The following is a 15,768-nucleotide window of genomic DNA, read 5'->3' as shown; positions in this document are numbered from 1 at the left end:
CCTCCCCGTGGTCATTCATCATCTGTACTCATCGAACTACCTGGTCCATGTTCATTATTCTCTCTCTCTCTCTCTCAGTCTCTGCTGGGCTCCCGCACCTCCTGCTCGAGGGGGGGAACAAATCCGAAGGTTATTTCACTCCCAGAGAAAAAAAAGCTATTTTTTTTTAGAGGCACATTTTGGAGGTACAGTTCACAGAGAGATGCAGCGGTTACGCCGGGACACACCTTCGCCCTGTTGATTTCCCAGCAGCTGCCAGCGTGCACGCTCGCACGGGACGTGATGAAAGAAGAGCTCTGCCTCCGAGGCGTCGCTTCTCCAACTCTAAAGTCTTCAACGTGCAATTGAAAAAAACATTAAAGACAGAGGAGAAAGATAAAGATGAGATAAAATGAAAGTTTAATGATCTCTGTGGAAAAATTGGGTCACTGAAGAAATAATAGAGTGTGACATTAAGAAGAATACAATTAGAGCAAATAGAGCTGATTTAGAAACCACAAATGGTTATATAATGAGTGTGAAAAATGCAGTTAAGAGTCTTAATTATGCTGCATGCAGAACTGGCTGCAAAGACTTTACTGAATAAAGATAGATGCACGTGTGAAGGTGTCTTAATAGATTATTGTATTTGGTTTATGGATTGTGGTTTTCTAATAAGATGAGAGCATATGGGGCGATTACAGAAAGGAGGATTAATACATTAAGTGGAAAACCTGGATTTTCTATCGTGGGAACAGAACGTTTGGGGAGTTGTTTGCTTTCTTGCCAATAGCTGGATGGGAAGATTGATACCACTCTTGTTTCTGTACGGCCAAAATGAAGCTACAGCCTGCAGCCGGCTAGCTTAGCTTAGCATAAAGAGAGGAAACAGGGGGAAACAGCTAGCCACCTACCAGCACCTCTGGAGCTGTTAAGGCTAGCTTTTCTTAGCCTCGTTACGGGAGCACCCTCCAGAGACAACAAGCAGCGTGTTTTTTACAGTGTTTTATTTTATTTCACTTCTAGCAAATAAAACCAATCACTCCCTGGTCTAACGGCGAGGGATTGTCGGCTGCGCTGGGCTGGAGGGTAATTGGAATCAATTTTGATGCCGTTATCGCCGGTGACAGATGCACGAGGCCGCAGTGTGAAAAGGTCAAAGGTTGGGAGAGCCCCCCCTGGGGGGACTGGAGATGCTTGAGGCATAAAAATGTCACTCCTGAATCAATTTCACATATGAACGCTGGTTTAATCTCTGAGGGGTTCGAGTGCTTCTCAGAGTTTTGCTGGTTGGGGTTAAGTGAGATGTTTAAGATAAGAAGACTATTACTCCAGCACCTTGTTTGCTGTGGTCTTCCCATCCACACCCACCTGGAATTATTTCCTCTGTGGACCTAAAAGTCAATTAGAGACATTTGAGTCAAAGCTTGTCAATATTCTTGATCACTCACTGCCCCCCAGTGCTGTATAATTAACCCAGGAGTCATAGCCAAGGGTTTCCATGTGACCGCAGCAGCTCTGAGGGTCATATTTTTACTCTTGGCCTACATCTGGAAGTGCATCAATAAGAAAACAGGCTATTTGCATTTTTCTTTGAATCTATTTTTGTGTTTTAAAATGTTTGCAAAGATATTTTGGGGGTCTGGGCTCAGTATGAGAGTCTAGTTTGCACTGAGTTCTTGTTTTCTGTGAATCAAGAATGAAAACAGAGAGGACTGGTGAGAGGGCAAAAATGTGGTGAATAAAAATGGTAAATTAAGCTTGTTCGACTTTGATTATGTAGCTGATTTTGATATTTTTAAGGTTTAAATTTAAAGAAACAAGAAATCTGCATCAAACGTGCAAAGTCTGAATGATTATTTATGACAAGGTGCCTGCAGGCAGCTCACTTGTCATATGTTCAGTGGATTTGCTATATTGCAATTATATATATTGCAAAGAAGGAGTAAAAGCTATTTATGGTGCTATTTTCACCATCATAGATTTTCTCGGGAATAAAAAACATGAATTCCTTTAAAAAACCGATGGGTCAGTTCGATTTCAGACGTATCGGTCTCTTTGAGATGCTGTAAATAAGACGTCTCTTATTGTGCTGGAAGTCTGCAGTCCTGAAGCCCATGAATTCATTCTTTCAACACGTCTCTAAGGATTGCCACTAATGCAATAACAGGGCTGACAAATTGAGTTCCTTTTATTGCATCGACCAACAATGGCGGCGAGCGAGCGTGTCCTTGACTCCTAGGAATCACAGGTGCGAGCCCGAGGATGTGCCAGGCCTGCATGCATGCAAGGCTCAGGAGAGGCAGCCCAGCAGCTCCTTATTAATCAACAGCTTGTTGGGCTGCCGGCCATACCCCACCCCACCCCACCCAACCCTGCTCCATCTTCACCTCCTCCCCCACCTCTTCCTTCCTGCTCCCTCTCCATCTATGCCCCCACCATCCTCTTCCTCCACCTCTCTCTCTCTTGTTTAGCCTCCCAGTCTGGTCAGGAGCTTAGCACAGGTCACTCATTAATTAGACGCCTCCCTCACACTTTCATAGAAGAAAGAAATTAAGGATTCATGGTGGAAAAAAGACAAAAAACAAGATATTTAATATATAATTTTGACAGACAACTCAGTTAATTTTTGGACAATTTGGACAAATGACTTTAGCATCTTTCCTGGCTTTCAATAACCAAATTAGATTCAAATTAGGAGAAATTTGTTTGAAATTTCTGGCAATAACGCATAAACTTGTTTCCTTTGCAATCTGTTCAGTGTCTGATTCTTTGAGTTTTACAGGCAGCTATTGGCTGACACCCCCGCTGGCTGACCCACCACATGGCAAGCGACCAATGAGCTGTAGACGTGAACATGTCAGTACAAACTGCTTCTGCAGTCTCAAAAATCTTCCTTTTTTGTTGGAAGTTTGGTCGTGTTAACTTGAGAGAAATTCATGAGGAACTTAGATCCTTATTTTCTGAAGAGTGAAGTGTCAGCTGGATAATTCAGGACTTGATCAACTACATTTGTGTTTGTTTATTCAAAAATATGCTGATTAATACAGTTATTCACAGTAGCTGGGAAAATTCAAATAATTTCCTATTCAGTTTCTGGGACAACATTACGTAATGTGCTGCTAATCACAGGGGAAAGAAAAATAAGAAAACCACAGTTGATTTTCATTAATTATTGGAAACTTTATTCTCTGTTTACATGTTAATCTGCACACATTGTTTTCATGCTCAGCTGATCTGCTGTGCACTGACAGAACGACTCAAAGTTTCACTTGGAATTCATTAATTATACAGCACCATTTTAACCCTGTCTCTATTTCCCCATGGTTAGCACCACATAGTTCTTTTAGGGAACTTACCAAGAAAGAATCAGGAAATTATTCTTAAATTATGGACCCATAAACTAAAGCATTACATTTAACTGCAAGTCATTTACCGAGCTGACATCCCAAGCTTGTTTCCACTGAGAATTATATTAACATGCATCTTCTCTACGATGAATTATTCCTCCAATCTTTTCTTCTTACTGCTTTTCTTATCACACTCCCGTGAGACAGCGGAAACACTTGTTGCTTTCAGAAAAGATGGATGCGAGGCTGCTTTTTGTGGTGACATCGTTCTGTCTGTCTCTCTGCAGCATGGCGGACGGACTCGCATGAAAACGTGGTGTTTGCTACTCATTTTGAGCAAGTAAACATGGCGTTACAGGCTGCACTCTGATGTGTTACAGGGGGGCGTGAGGGTGTGTTTATAAGGGTGTGTGCAAGATTGCTACTGTTGCTTCAGCAGGAGTAGAATTTCCATTCATGCTTTCTTAAGAGGACGAGAGCAACTATAAATGTACAAGTGTACAAACAAATGACAATGCTTTTCCCTCAAGGGCTCCACAGCCTACACACTTGAGGACAATGGACCATTCAAGCTGACCAGAGTTGCTGCTTCACTGTAATGAAAGCCGTCAGGCACAGAAACCTTGAAAGCAAGTTCATACTCTGTGTGTACTTTCCCAGTGTTTATGTAGTTTACTGAGGAACACTTGTTTTCACCGGGTTTGAAACAGAAGGATCAGGTGCAGCCGGCAGTTACTCTAATCACTCGTTTTATTTGCAGTGCAAGCAGACAGAAAAGAAATCTTTCACTTTCATGATGCTTTTTCCTATTTTTTAACATTTAAACCAAGTGCTGTTGTAGGTAGTGTGGCTGAGCTGAGGTTTGACAAGTTTTGGCACTCAGTGAAGACACAGAAGGTGCAAATCCAGTATCAAAACAGTTGGGATGCCTAAATAAACCACAATGTCATATTTTGCGAATCATTTTTAACATGTACTCAACTAAAAATAATACAAAGACAATATATTTGATGTTTAACCTTCATTGATTTTTGTAAATATCTGTTTATTCTGAATTTAGTCTGAATTTGATGCAGCAACACGTTGCAAACAATCTGCGACAGGAGCAACAAAAGACTGCTAAAAGCTCCAAAATTACCTGTTTGGAAGATTTCTACATTACTGCATGAGCTCGGGAGCAGTTCACAAAACTGTCGTCAGTAAACACAGTTTGTTTGCGTTTTGTGTTTATTCATGTTTCACACACAGTCCCAACATCTTTGGAAATTGGGTTGTATGAATATGCACAGTAGAGAAAGGGGGTGAAAACGGGAAAAGCAGAAACATAAATGTGTTGTCTGGTTGGATAAATAAAAGCAGGGCAATAAAGAGATCTCTGAGAGGAGCAGAGGAAAGGTGACGGAGAAGAAGAAAGAATACATACGCTCTGAAAATGTTTAATATTCCAGGGCATACAAATGCAAATACTATGCAAATACTCTGTGCATGCGGTTTATTTGTGTTATAACCTGTCATTCAACAAAATGTTCGACATCATTGCTCTTTATTCTCCAGAAAAAAAAAAGACAGCTAACCACAGAAAATCTCCCATCAGACGCAACCTTGAAATGAAAAAGCGTGTCCACAACAAACGCTCTTATGACCAGTCATAAAAAGACCGCTTGGAAAAATCAGGAGCAAAATTAAAGCCGAGCTGCAGGATTTTAATGAAAAAATTCAGCCCACATGTTTCATCTTTTCTCCAATGATCCTAGTTTAGTGAAAACTAGAATTCAGCAGTTGTAACAGTCTTTTAAAGGAATGCAGCTTTGTGCCTTTCAGACCCGTTCTTCATCACAGACATTAAGCTGAAGCCACTACAGCTGCCTTATTTGAGGATATTCCCACCTTTCCAGAGGGATCCTTGAAGCAAATGAAACAGCACGAGATAAAAAAGAGTGTTTCTCGTCATGTTAGATATGATGTCTAGAAAATATATATTTTAATACAGGTATCACAAAACTGTTTTTAACTCTATGTGCTGGGTTTTCCCACAGTAAAATATGATCTTATAGCTTTTAACAGGATGTAATGAATCAATTAGCTTGATTGATGACCTGATTCACACCTACAGTGGTCCTGGTACAAAAAAGTATTTTTCTAATTATGAACATAATTACAGAAACAATTCCGCTGCCTTTCAACAGGTGTTTCTCAATCCACAATCATCTGCAAGCACCATGCAGAACATTCCTATTTATTAAAACATCATTTAAAGTGCAACAAACTGCTGATGCAAAGCGGTGACGCTATTTGGCCGAGCCACCCCCACCCCCCAGCTGTAAGTGGGTGCCATTGCAGTGATTTAATTAGAGCTTCTCACAGGCTCACTGGATGTGGAACTAATAACTGTATGGTTTGATACCAGAGGACAGTATAGTGTGTCTCAGGTTGAATTACATGAGGCTTGTAAGCAAATCTTATGACCTACATGCCTCGAGCCTGTGGTGCTGCAGCAGTGAACACACAATCCTAACGTGACCAACACAGTTGCCACATCTCCGTTCTGCCACGTCGGCCATCATGATTTCGAAACAGGAACTCAGAGCTTGAATCACTTTCAAAAGAGAACTGATTGTTAAAAAAAAGGTCCAAATGATGCAATCAGTCAGAAAAATCAACCCTGCAGCCACACTGATCGCTTTCCTCACCCTCCAACCGCGTCATCATTTACTAAAACTGAGAGTGCACCCTTTGTTTGGCAGTCAGTGAATGATGCGTGATACTACACAGGTTTGAGAGGTTAAAAAACTCGACAGCTATCAGAGGCTGCGCAGCTTCTGTTCTGTAATTTAGCAAAACAGGTTTTACATTACAAAAGAGTGTTTATGGCAGAGCAGCGGCCCTTCACTTGTTTGACAATAACTGTAAGAATGATGAATTGAAACTGGTTTGAAATGAGAACATCTTGTTTTTTATGCACAGTGAACTGATCCTTACAAAAACCCTCATTTTTCTTTTCTCAAGGTTTCATGTTTTGATGGATTCTTCATAATTGCAGTGCAAGATGTGACAGTTTTCTTATCATTTTGCACAGATCGAGACGGTTGAACAGTGTCTGTCGGCGTGCTGTGCTGTGCTCCAGCTGTAACTTCACTTTGGTCATTATGTCCTTAATGGTCTAAGAACTTCAAAGCTTGTATTAGTTAAAAAAGGCACAAAAGGCACAAGGTGGCTTCTAAGGCGTGACACTGACCATTCATTTCAGCCCTGCTGTGTTAAAAAGAAGTCCAGTGCTTTAAACATTCCTGCACTGTAAAGCAAAGACTAATTGGAAACTAATAATTACTGCAGAAGGGGATGACTCACTTAAAAAAGTTAACTGGCAAATCTGCTGCAGACAGACAGCTCCATTCAGCACCTCTCTATTAAAAATAGCAGGTTTTAACAACACAGCGTGGGAGCTGTAGGGTAGTATTTCCTCTGTATTTATTCAGCAGTGATGTGCCAGCACAGCAAAAAACATCACCCCCTTTGAAGGACAAATTAAATGGGTTTATTTACTTCATGTTTCATTGCAAAACCCTAACAGAGCTAATGATTTACCACAATAAAAGTATTCAATTTGTTTCCAGTGCTGTAATCTGCAGCAGGCCAACTGTGCAAAACACAGGGATCGATGTGGAATCGATTGTAAAAATTAACAAACAACAAACTGCTGCATAAAAAAATCAGAGGTAAACACTGCATTGTTCCCCGCCTGGGTCTCTCAGTATGTGCGGACTCCTGGTTTGCTGTCCTGGGCCTGGTTGAAGGGATTCGCTGGGCCGGAAGACTCTTCCTGCTGGTCAATGGACTGGTAGTCGTCCCTGTTTCGTGACACAGAGGGGAAACCTGCAGAGACAAGCCAGAAGGTCTTCACCACACACGACCCCTGCCACGCAAATGCATTATTCATAATCATATGCAGAAACACTGCGACTAATCAAGGATGCTGCAGTATTAAAGCTGTGTGCAGGAGAAAAGACACTTCCACACGAATGATTTTTTCCTGAATTTTTTACACACATAGATTAATGATAGTTGGGCAGATTTGTTATCTTGACTTGAGCATCTGGCCCCTCTGGATAAATATAGATTACACTGCTGGAAACTGTGCCAACACACAGCGAAGCACACACTCCCTCTGATGGAGGCCGGGCTGAGAAATCGGCAAATTACGTTTAAAAACACCTTGTTGAACGGAGCTTAAATTCCTCCCACTTCATTACTCTGTTTTTCACATCCACTACCGCTCTGATTAGCTGCTTGTACTGTGGCTGTGTTAAGGTAATTTGCACAGAGGAGCAGACCACCATCAATGATCTGAGACTGAGTCTGAAAACAGCATTTCTCATGTGAGCAGAATCATCCTCTAATACGTAATTAAGGCTTCTGGATCTGTTCACACTGAAACCTGCCTGCGTGCATCACACCTCATGTAAAAACGCTTAATAATGAATTCTACGCCGGTGTAAGCCATGTGAAAAGTCTGACAGGACTCCCTATGATGCTCAAAAACAAGCAGCCCCAGCTCTGACATGGCCAGAATACCAATGACATGTTTTTGGATGTTCAAAGACCGGCACACTCTTACCTCTGCATGGCCCAGAGTCCCATTATTGTGACAAACATGCACATTTTAACGCTCATCACATGTGCCATTTACCATCAGTGTGGAGGATTTGGATGAAAAACGGTGATGTTTCGTCATTATATTTTATTTAAAAGCATAAAAATACATTAATAATTATTTTTAAAAAATGCATCACATTTCTCAACAAACCTTCATCTTACTCCAATTGTGCATTTCAAGCAGGTCACATTCATTGTCTATCATATGTGAACATTATCTTGACTTTAATTAGGCTGATTTTGAGAATGTGCACCATCATGAAGCTCTGCTTTAAATGCATGCAAACAGAATACACAAACACAAATGAGGTGTCTGGAGAGTAAAAGATATGAATAATACATAGATGCAAAGTTGCAGAATCATATAAACCCATAGAACACAACAGACATACAGGCAGACTTTACTGACAAACAGATATACAGCCAGGTGTGGGAGAGTAATGACGACTGATGGAGGTGGGAAGAGATGGATGAAAAGAGAAATTGATATAAATAATGAAAAAGAGAAAGGTGGACAACATCAACAAGACAACAATTAACAAAATAAAAGTAAGCATCTTTTTTTGTCCTGAAGCCTAATTTGTGATCTTACTTCCTGCGTGGGAGAGGATGGAAGAGGATGATTGGAGAAGAGAAACGGTAAAAAGGAAGAAGCTGGAAATCAATAGCGGCGGCCAATAAAGGCACTGTCAGCACTATCCGTAGTGCATCGGCTGTCCACAGAGGTCTCTAAGTCTGAGAGGTCAAAGGTCAGCAGTGGAGAGGAGAAGAAGAGAAGAGACACAAGACAAATGGTGAAATCATAACATGAGACAGCACAAGGTTTCACTTAGAAAAAAAACAACATGTAAGTGTGACGGACAGCAGGACAGACTGTGAGAGTGGACGTGATGACATGCAAGAAAAGAACAGGGACATTCAGGCATTGACAAACATTCACATTAATTTACTGCATAACCAGCTGAGAGCAGTCAGGGGAAAGCATGGCGGGCAGTAGCTGTTCGCTAAAAATAATTATGTTTTGAAAAGCAGTTTTCTCATTTTAGCTGGTGATTCGATTTTCAGGCTGAAAGGACGACTGTCGCAGCTTTAGCTAGCTAGCTAATTAGCATTAATTCTGTGACCTCTGACTGATTTTTGTCTCCAGCTGAAACGTCTCAAAATGAAAAACCTTTAAGTTTCTTAAATACACGTTTGATGCCAACATGGCAGCTAAACCAACGCTCTGTAATGATGCTTGGGATCGCAAGGTAGCTAGCTAGCTAGCTAGCCCTAGCATTATAGTAGGCCTACAGTTTGATAACAGGAAAGGACTCAAGTTGCATCCATGTCAGTCCAGACTCATAACATATGTAGTTAAGACCTTTCACTGTATTGACATGTATGATACCAGTGAAAAACATGCTATTTTTCCAGAGGAGCACAGAGGACTGACAGAGCGCTTCATCACACGGTGCAACGACAATCACCTGAAGCTCATTATCAGCAGAACCAATGAGCTCCTGGTGGACGACAGCGCTATGTTGCTGCAAAGACGCTACAAACTGCAAAACGTAAATGCTTCACACACATCTTTAACCAGGCGGCGCCGACAATCTGTACAATGGTGTTGAATAACGGCCAGAGAAGTGTATCTGCAGAACATTATGATGTCGCAGTGAAGTTGACCTTTGACCTTTTCTATGTAAAATGCAAAATGTCGTCACACACTAAGTTGTGGTCTAAAATGTGCTCACAGTGACCTTTCACCTTCGAACGCCATCTTGAGTACAGGTGAACGTTTGTGCCAAATTTGAAGAAAATCCCTCAAGGCGTTCCTGAGATATCACATTCACAACAACCTGAAAACCCACGGACAGGACGAGCTATCGCGGGTAATGAGTCGAGCTGGGGTTGCTTTAGCATAATCTTCAAATGCTAACGTTACCATGAACTCTTAATAATTGTCATGAAGCTTCTTCTGGCACCACCTGTAACCTCACAAAATAATACTGTGAGCTAATGGAGAGCTAGCTTCATGGTAAACATTAATACAGCAGCTGGTAAGCTAGTTAGCCTAGCATGCTAACATTTGTGGCTCGAGACACTTTTTTATTTTAAAAAGGCTAAAAAAGACAACCCTTAAACTCATATGTTGACTGTTAGTACAGCTCCATGCTGACATGCCACAGTTTATAGGCTGTGTGTTTGATCACTACATCCTTTATTGTATTAAGCAACTAAACACAGAAAACTGTGAGCGATATAAAGCAGCATAAGAGCGCCGCCACCTTGAGTTCAGCGTGCTCGCTGTATGCCTGAATCAACAGTTCACTCACATGCCCTGATTGCCTGGTTCCCAGAGTGCTCGGTGCAGCAGGGAACCATGTTAATGCCAGCTATGCAATCAGACTGCAATTAAAACACACATTGTCTGAAACTAACATTCATCAGTCACTACGCAGCCAATCACAGTCTAATGGATGTACCTGCTGTGTGTATGTGGCGTTAAAGTAAAAGCACCGAGAGCAGATTCATCAATATTCAATTATCCAAACAATCAAATCAGGAGATGTATTTTGTCAAGTGCTAGTTGCAATGCAGGAGAAATTGCAGAGGGTAATAAATTACTATTTCAGCTGGTGATATCCTGGTTTATTTTTGTCTTCTTTTTAAGAAAAGCTATCCAGCCCTGTGTATGCTGCCACTTTTGGTTAATCCACACAGATGAATTGATTGACGTTTTGGAGAATTTAAGAGTCCGGCACACGTCGCAGCTCAGCTGGATTGCTGATGGAAAAGCTCTCGGCAGTGCGAGTCCAAGTCCAAAAAAATCAATGGCCGCACACGGTTAATCAAAGAGCACATCATGAGTATCTCCTGACCGGTCATTGGAAGAAGTGTACTTATCGTTTGTTTGCCCACAAGGAGAGAGCTGCACCCTCAACGGACAATAACATCACAGAATCTCTGTTTCTGCTTCAGACGCCATCTCTGCTTCTTCCACATCAGTCTGTTTTCCTATTGCAGATTATTAGCTTTCCAGCCTGCATGGGTTTAATATGTTCCTCCGTGCAGTATAAATCGTTGGCCAGGACGGCACATGAATGTTATAAACAACTCGTGGATAAATAATTTCCCTGCCCGGCCGCACCGCAGCTCAGACATTTTGCTTTGCATTTGAAATGTCTTGTGACTGTATCTAATTAGTTTGACTGTGGAATCATCTGCCAGTGGTTTAGCACAGAGTCCTCCCAGTTTGTGCCGCACTCGGAAGGTTTTTCATGACAAACAGCATAAAACAACACAGGGAGGCTCTCAAAGCGCCCCTGGACACATGCATCACAGCGCACCTCCAGCTTTGGTCACACTTGTTATGCGATTTGTGTTAGTCGGAAACCTCAGATATTTTAGATAATTTCTCCCTGCTTCTGAAATGAAAGATTGTTTCGTCCTGTGATGAGTAATTTTCTGTGTCAGCTGGTTAATTTTCTAAGAAAAATTTCCAGTATGCTGGAAGATAGCATCAGTTTCCACTGTTAGAATTTTTTTAGATCTTATTTTAATTCATGTTGATGATCGGGAGTGCCGCACTCACCCTTCTTCACAACAAGCCTCATGGTGACATATGATCACTTCCTCTAAAGTCTGCGTACTCCTCGTGCTACTGTGCGTGACTCATCTCGGCACACTTACCAAAGTTAACGTTGTAATCGCCTCCACGTTCGCGGTACATCTGGTAGACGAAGAAGCAGGACACGGGCTTGAGCAGCAGGCTGAGGATGGCCATTCCCGCGCTGAAGCGAAAGACGTCCCTTCCCCTGTCCACCGAGAGGTCATTCAGCGGGTAATAGATCCCGAAATGGATGATGTCGGTCAATATCGTCACGACCATCCCAATCAGAAACTACAGGGAAAGAACAAGAGAGAGGGACGTCTCAGTGGACACAGATGGTGTGTCTGGCTGTGCATGTCAGTATCACACATTTTTAATGTTATTATGCCACAGGGAAATCTTCTTTGCAACGCACTGCGAGTGGAAAATTAAGTTATTAGAGAAAAATGTGATGCCAGGAGGTCAGAATGAAACCTGCAAGCAGCGCAGAAGAAAATAATCGTTGTTATTATCACACAGAGTCAATTCCGTATTTCAGAATGTGACAAAATACTCCTGAAGCCAGAAACAAAAGGAATTGGAGTGAAATGTGAGTTGATGAGTTGAGAAAATTTACACTGAAATCACTTCAGACACTTGAGACAAGTGAAGCCTGGAGTTCTTCATAAAAAAAGCATGCAGTAAGGAAGCAGGACTATCTCTAATCCATCTTATCTCCAGATCTCGTACAGACTTTGAAGATGCATCACGAACCGCAAAGAATCCTGCGCATTCATTTTTTCCTTTTTCCACTTTGGCCAGTTCAGTCCTTCCTGATCGGGACCCTGGATGTGAGCTGCAGTGACACTGGACTGTGAAGCACACAAGGTAAAAGGCTCCCCTACGGTTACTTCCTGACGGCAGTGACAGTCAGAATCCATTACTGTCAAAAGTGTCATTGGAAGAGACAGTGGACAGGTAGCTTTTTCTTCAGGTGCCTCTCCTTGACCCTCAGCTGTGTATTTGTTTAGCATGAAACTCATTGATGTGGCATACTGGCTTTCACAAAGACAGACTTTGACTGTGGCTTAGATTTAACTAATAGACATCCTGTAAATTCATCCGCTGCACAAAGTAGTTCTTGACTTTCTTAAGTAGGACTGATTTGCCATGAATTCTGGGTAAATTAAGACCTCTAAAAAACATGGCTGACCGAGCAACCACGTCAAACCACTCTGCTCCCTTCACTCCTCCCAGCTCTATGGAGGAATTCAGGACATGTTGCTGGAAAATTGAGAAAAAAAATCCCAGTAACAGTTTGAAGTCTGAGCACAGAGCAGAGCTGAGAGGCTGTGGCTTCTTCGCCACGTCTCGCTCGTACGCAATGTGTTTTTGTGCCGTCCTCCACCGGCACGTTTCAGAGGTGGAGCATTTTGCCTTTCTTATTTGTTGACTGATGCGGTCATGGGTCGTTAAATTGTTGTTAAAATATTGTTGGTGTACAATCGGGAGTCGGCACAGGGTGTTTTACTTTGTCGGACACGTTGCAGACAGAACATGGACATTATGCCCGGTGGACTTTAGGGGTCATGCTACCGATAGCGTCTTTGTGTATTTCCAACAGGTTACTCTGCTCTCTAAAAACTGCTTTACTTCTTATTACTCGCAACCCAACATTGTTAGCAAACCACAAATTATAAGCCATGTTTTCCTCTTTTTTGTCATCTGGTGCCAGTTTTTAGCAGGTTACACTGATTGGAAACACAGCTCATAGTCGCTAACTGTCTTTAAACTCATCTAAAAGCAAAGTGTAGGCTGGCCAAACAGTACAAGCCAGTCTAAATCATGTTTGTGAATCCGGCCTGTGGTGCTGCTGCACCATGAAAGCCACGGTAACTGTTCTCTGTGCAGAATTAAGGGAAGGCTGTCTTTCTCAAAGGGATGCTCACAGATTGTCCTACATTCCATCGACAAATAGGTTAGCATGGATACGCACTGCCGCGCCTATAGTTAGACTCCTGTACATGTCACATGATGTTAAGATTGCAGCCAGCGCGGAGGAATCAAGGCAAACACTCACCATGAGCACAGCATCGATGGAGTCCCTCTGCGCAATGGCCCAGACCCCGACGGCTAAAACGCTGAAGTTCCCCCAAGCAAAGGAGGTGGGCAGCCACGCCATGCATCCCCTGCAGCAAACACACAGTTCATGCATCACATCGCATTTCAAGAGTCGCGTTCGATTGAACAGGAACGAGCGCAGGGAGGCCTGAATCAAGAGTCTCTGTGTGAATACGAGGGTGTGCGTCAGAAGAGGAGAGAAATTCCTCAGGTTTGTGGAAAAGAAACCTGCGCTCGCACTCACCATGTTGTTAACAGCCAGTGCACCAGTACTATGGCCTAAGATAGAGAACAGAAGACAAGTGTTGAAAAGAAATACAGATTGTTCAGGAACAGTTAGTCAGTCGTCAACAAAACTCCAAATATTCAGCGTCTCCAGCTTCTCCACAGCGAGAGTTTCATGTCGTTTTCAACAGAATCTCTCTGAAGCGACACCTTCATGGACATAGTTCACCATTTTCGACAAAAACGACATGAAGCTGCATCAGAACGCACGTCAGACACAAGTCTGGTCTGACATGTCTTCAACCCAAATTATGAGTCATATGTTCTGCTCTGACTTTTAGCATCACATGTAAGTCAAAGTTTCTGAGCTTTGAATAGGAGCTGCTTTACAAGGGCGTAATTTAATTAAATGCTTCTCCCTTTTAAAGGTTATGACATGACATGTGCATCATGTTACAGAGAAGTCACTGCCTCTAAAAACATTTAAACACAAGAGATGAGCTCGGAGGAGATGCTTCATGTGGGAAACAACACGTCAAATTCACTGTCAAACAAAGCTGCACACAAACACATCTTATCCATATCTGAGTGAACAGACTCATCACTGTGTTTGTGTTTCTAACATCCAGTAATGTGGTTTACTCCATTCACAGCCCTGCTGAAAACACAAGTGCACCCTCTCATTTTAATGCACTTTGGAGGCTACGTCTCTGAAATAACTATGGTTTTCTTCCAACGCTTAACAGAAAAAACAGCAACATTCCTCTACTTTACTGTGATCTGTGTCTCAAGCAGGTAGTTGCCACACAGAGGATTTACCAAACAGAGTTGAGCAACATGGTTGTACAAACAGAGGCTACATTCAACATTACAATCAAACAAACTCACCTTTAGATTTATGGCAGGGATTTCCATAACGGTCAAAGCAGCTCTTCAACTTGTTGAGGGGGCTACATGAAAGAATACAGCAGGTTTCCTCTACCACAAACTTCTCTGCAAAACTCCTCCTCCTCTCGGCTCAGCCTGCAAACATGAACCATGTGACAGCAGCCTGACTGCTTCCCATGTGACTGCCTCCCTCCTCCTCCTCCTCCTCCTCCCTCTGCTCTGCTCCAGCCTTCAGTCTCTCAAGAGGGATGAAAGCACATGAGCGTCGACACAGGTCACATTTTTTTTTCTTAAGTTTCCCGCTTTCAGTAAGCTGGTGTCCCTCCAGTGGTTCACTATGAATGATCAGGAATGAAGCGTGTCTGTTTGAGCGTTTAAAGAATGAAAATAAAACTTTCTGCTCACTTTAAAATCAGTGATTTTTTTTTTTTTGCATTTTACAGCTGAACGTGACTACAGTTCATCACATGCCAGCAGCAGTGTGATAATATGAAAAGGTCTTACTGTGACTGAGGAGGCTTTTGATGCAATTTGTATTCATGGTCAATACCTTTAAATCAATGCAATCAATCAGCAGTCAATCAATTTTATATTTGATGAGTTGGAAAAAAGATTTGGGGACAGTGACGAGGCTGATTCTTAGCTTGTCCTGTTGTTAAACATGGTGTTAAATTACGGTAACATGTCGACTGTATGCAGCGTTATTGACTTTGAATCTTGCTAACAGATCATAGCTGAGCCAAAGAGTTCTATGAGCTGAGCGGACGAGATATATCTCTTAACTGAAGTCGTATCTGAGGTGCGTCCCATTTCCTGGCATAGTGAACAACGTTTTCACTGCATAAGAACCTTATAGGATGGTAGTGATTGTTCCAGGTATTAGTCAGACCCTCATTGTGAAAAACTTTAGAATTTTATTGCATTAAAAGTGCATGAAACTATTAGTGGCCTTCATTTTTTTATTTGGCATAAGCAGGA

General features: G+C 42.2%; 1 protein-coding gene across 1 annotated transcript; it reads right to left on the bottom strand.

The window, feature by feature from the left end:
- Window positions 1-3,242: 3,242 nt before the first annotated feature.
- On the bottom strand, window positions 3,243-14,926 carry LOC121619359 (angiotensin II receptor-associated protein). Its single transcript, XM_041955020.1, has 5 exons — window positions 14,791-14,926; window positions 13,922-13,956; window positions 13,637-13,745; window positions 11,658-11,868; window positions 3,243-7,202 (listed from the first exon to the last, which is right to left on the bottom strand). The coding sequence occupies exons 1-5, from the start codon at window positions 14,815-14,817 to the stop codon at window positions 7,078-7,080; spliced, it is 507 nt and encodes a 168-aa protein (XP_041810954.1). The 5' UTR covers window positions 14,818-14,926; the 3' UTR covers window positions 3,243-7,077.
- Between the last annotated feature and the right edge of the window lie 842 nt (window positions 14,927-15,768).

This window comes from Chelmon rostratus, chromosome 2 (assembly GCF_017976325.1).
Source record: "Chelmon rostratus isolate fCheRos1 chromosome 2, fCheRos1.pri, whole genome shotgun sequence".
In the NCBI taxonomy this organism is placed as follows: Eukaryota; Metazoa; Chordata; class Actinopteri; order Chaetodontiformes; family Chaetodontidae; genus Chelmon; species Chelmon rostratus.
The sequence above is the reverse complement of the archived record's forward strand: the minus strand, read 5'-3'. Positions and strand labels throughout refer to the sequence as shown.

Bases quoted from the DNA above. Each gene is read 5' to 3' on its own strand.
- LOC121619359 (XM_041955020.1), bottom strand. From the start codon at position 14,817: ATGGAAATCCCTGCCATAAATCTAAAG. The intron at 13,957-14,790 runs GTGAGTTTGTTT...TCTCTATCTTAG, and splicing joins TCCCTGCCATAAATCTAAAG to GCCATAGTACTGGTGCACTG. The intron at 7,203-11,657 runs GTAAGTGTGCCG...TTGTCTCTGCAG, and splicing joins CGATTACAACGTTAACTTTG to GTTTCCCCTCTGTGTCACGA.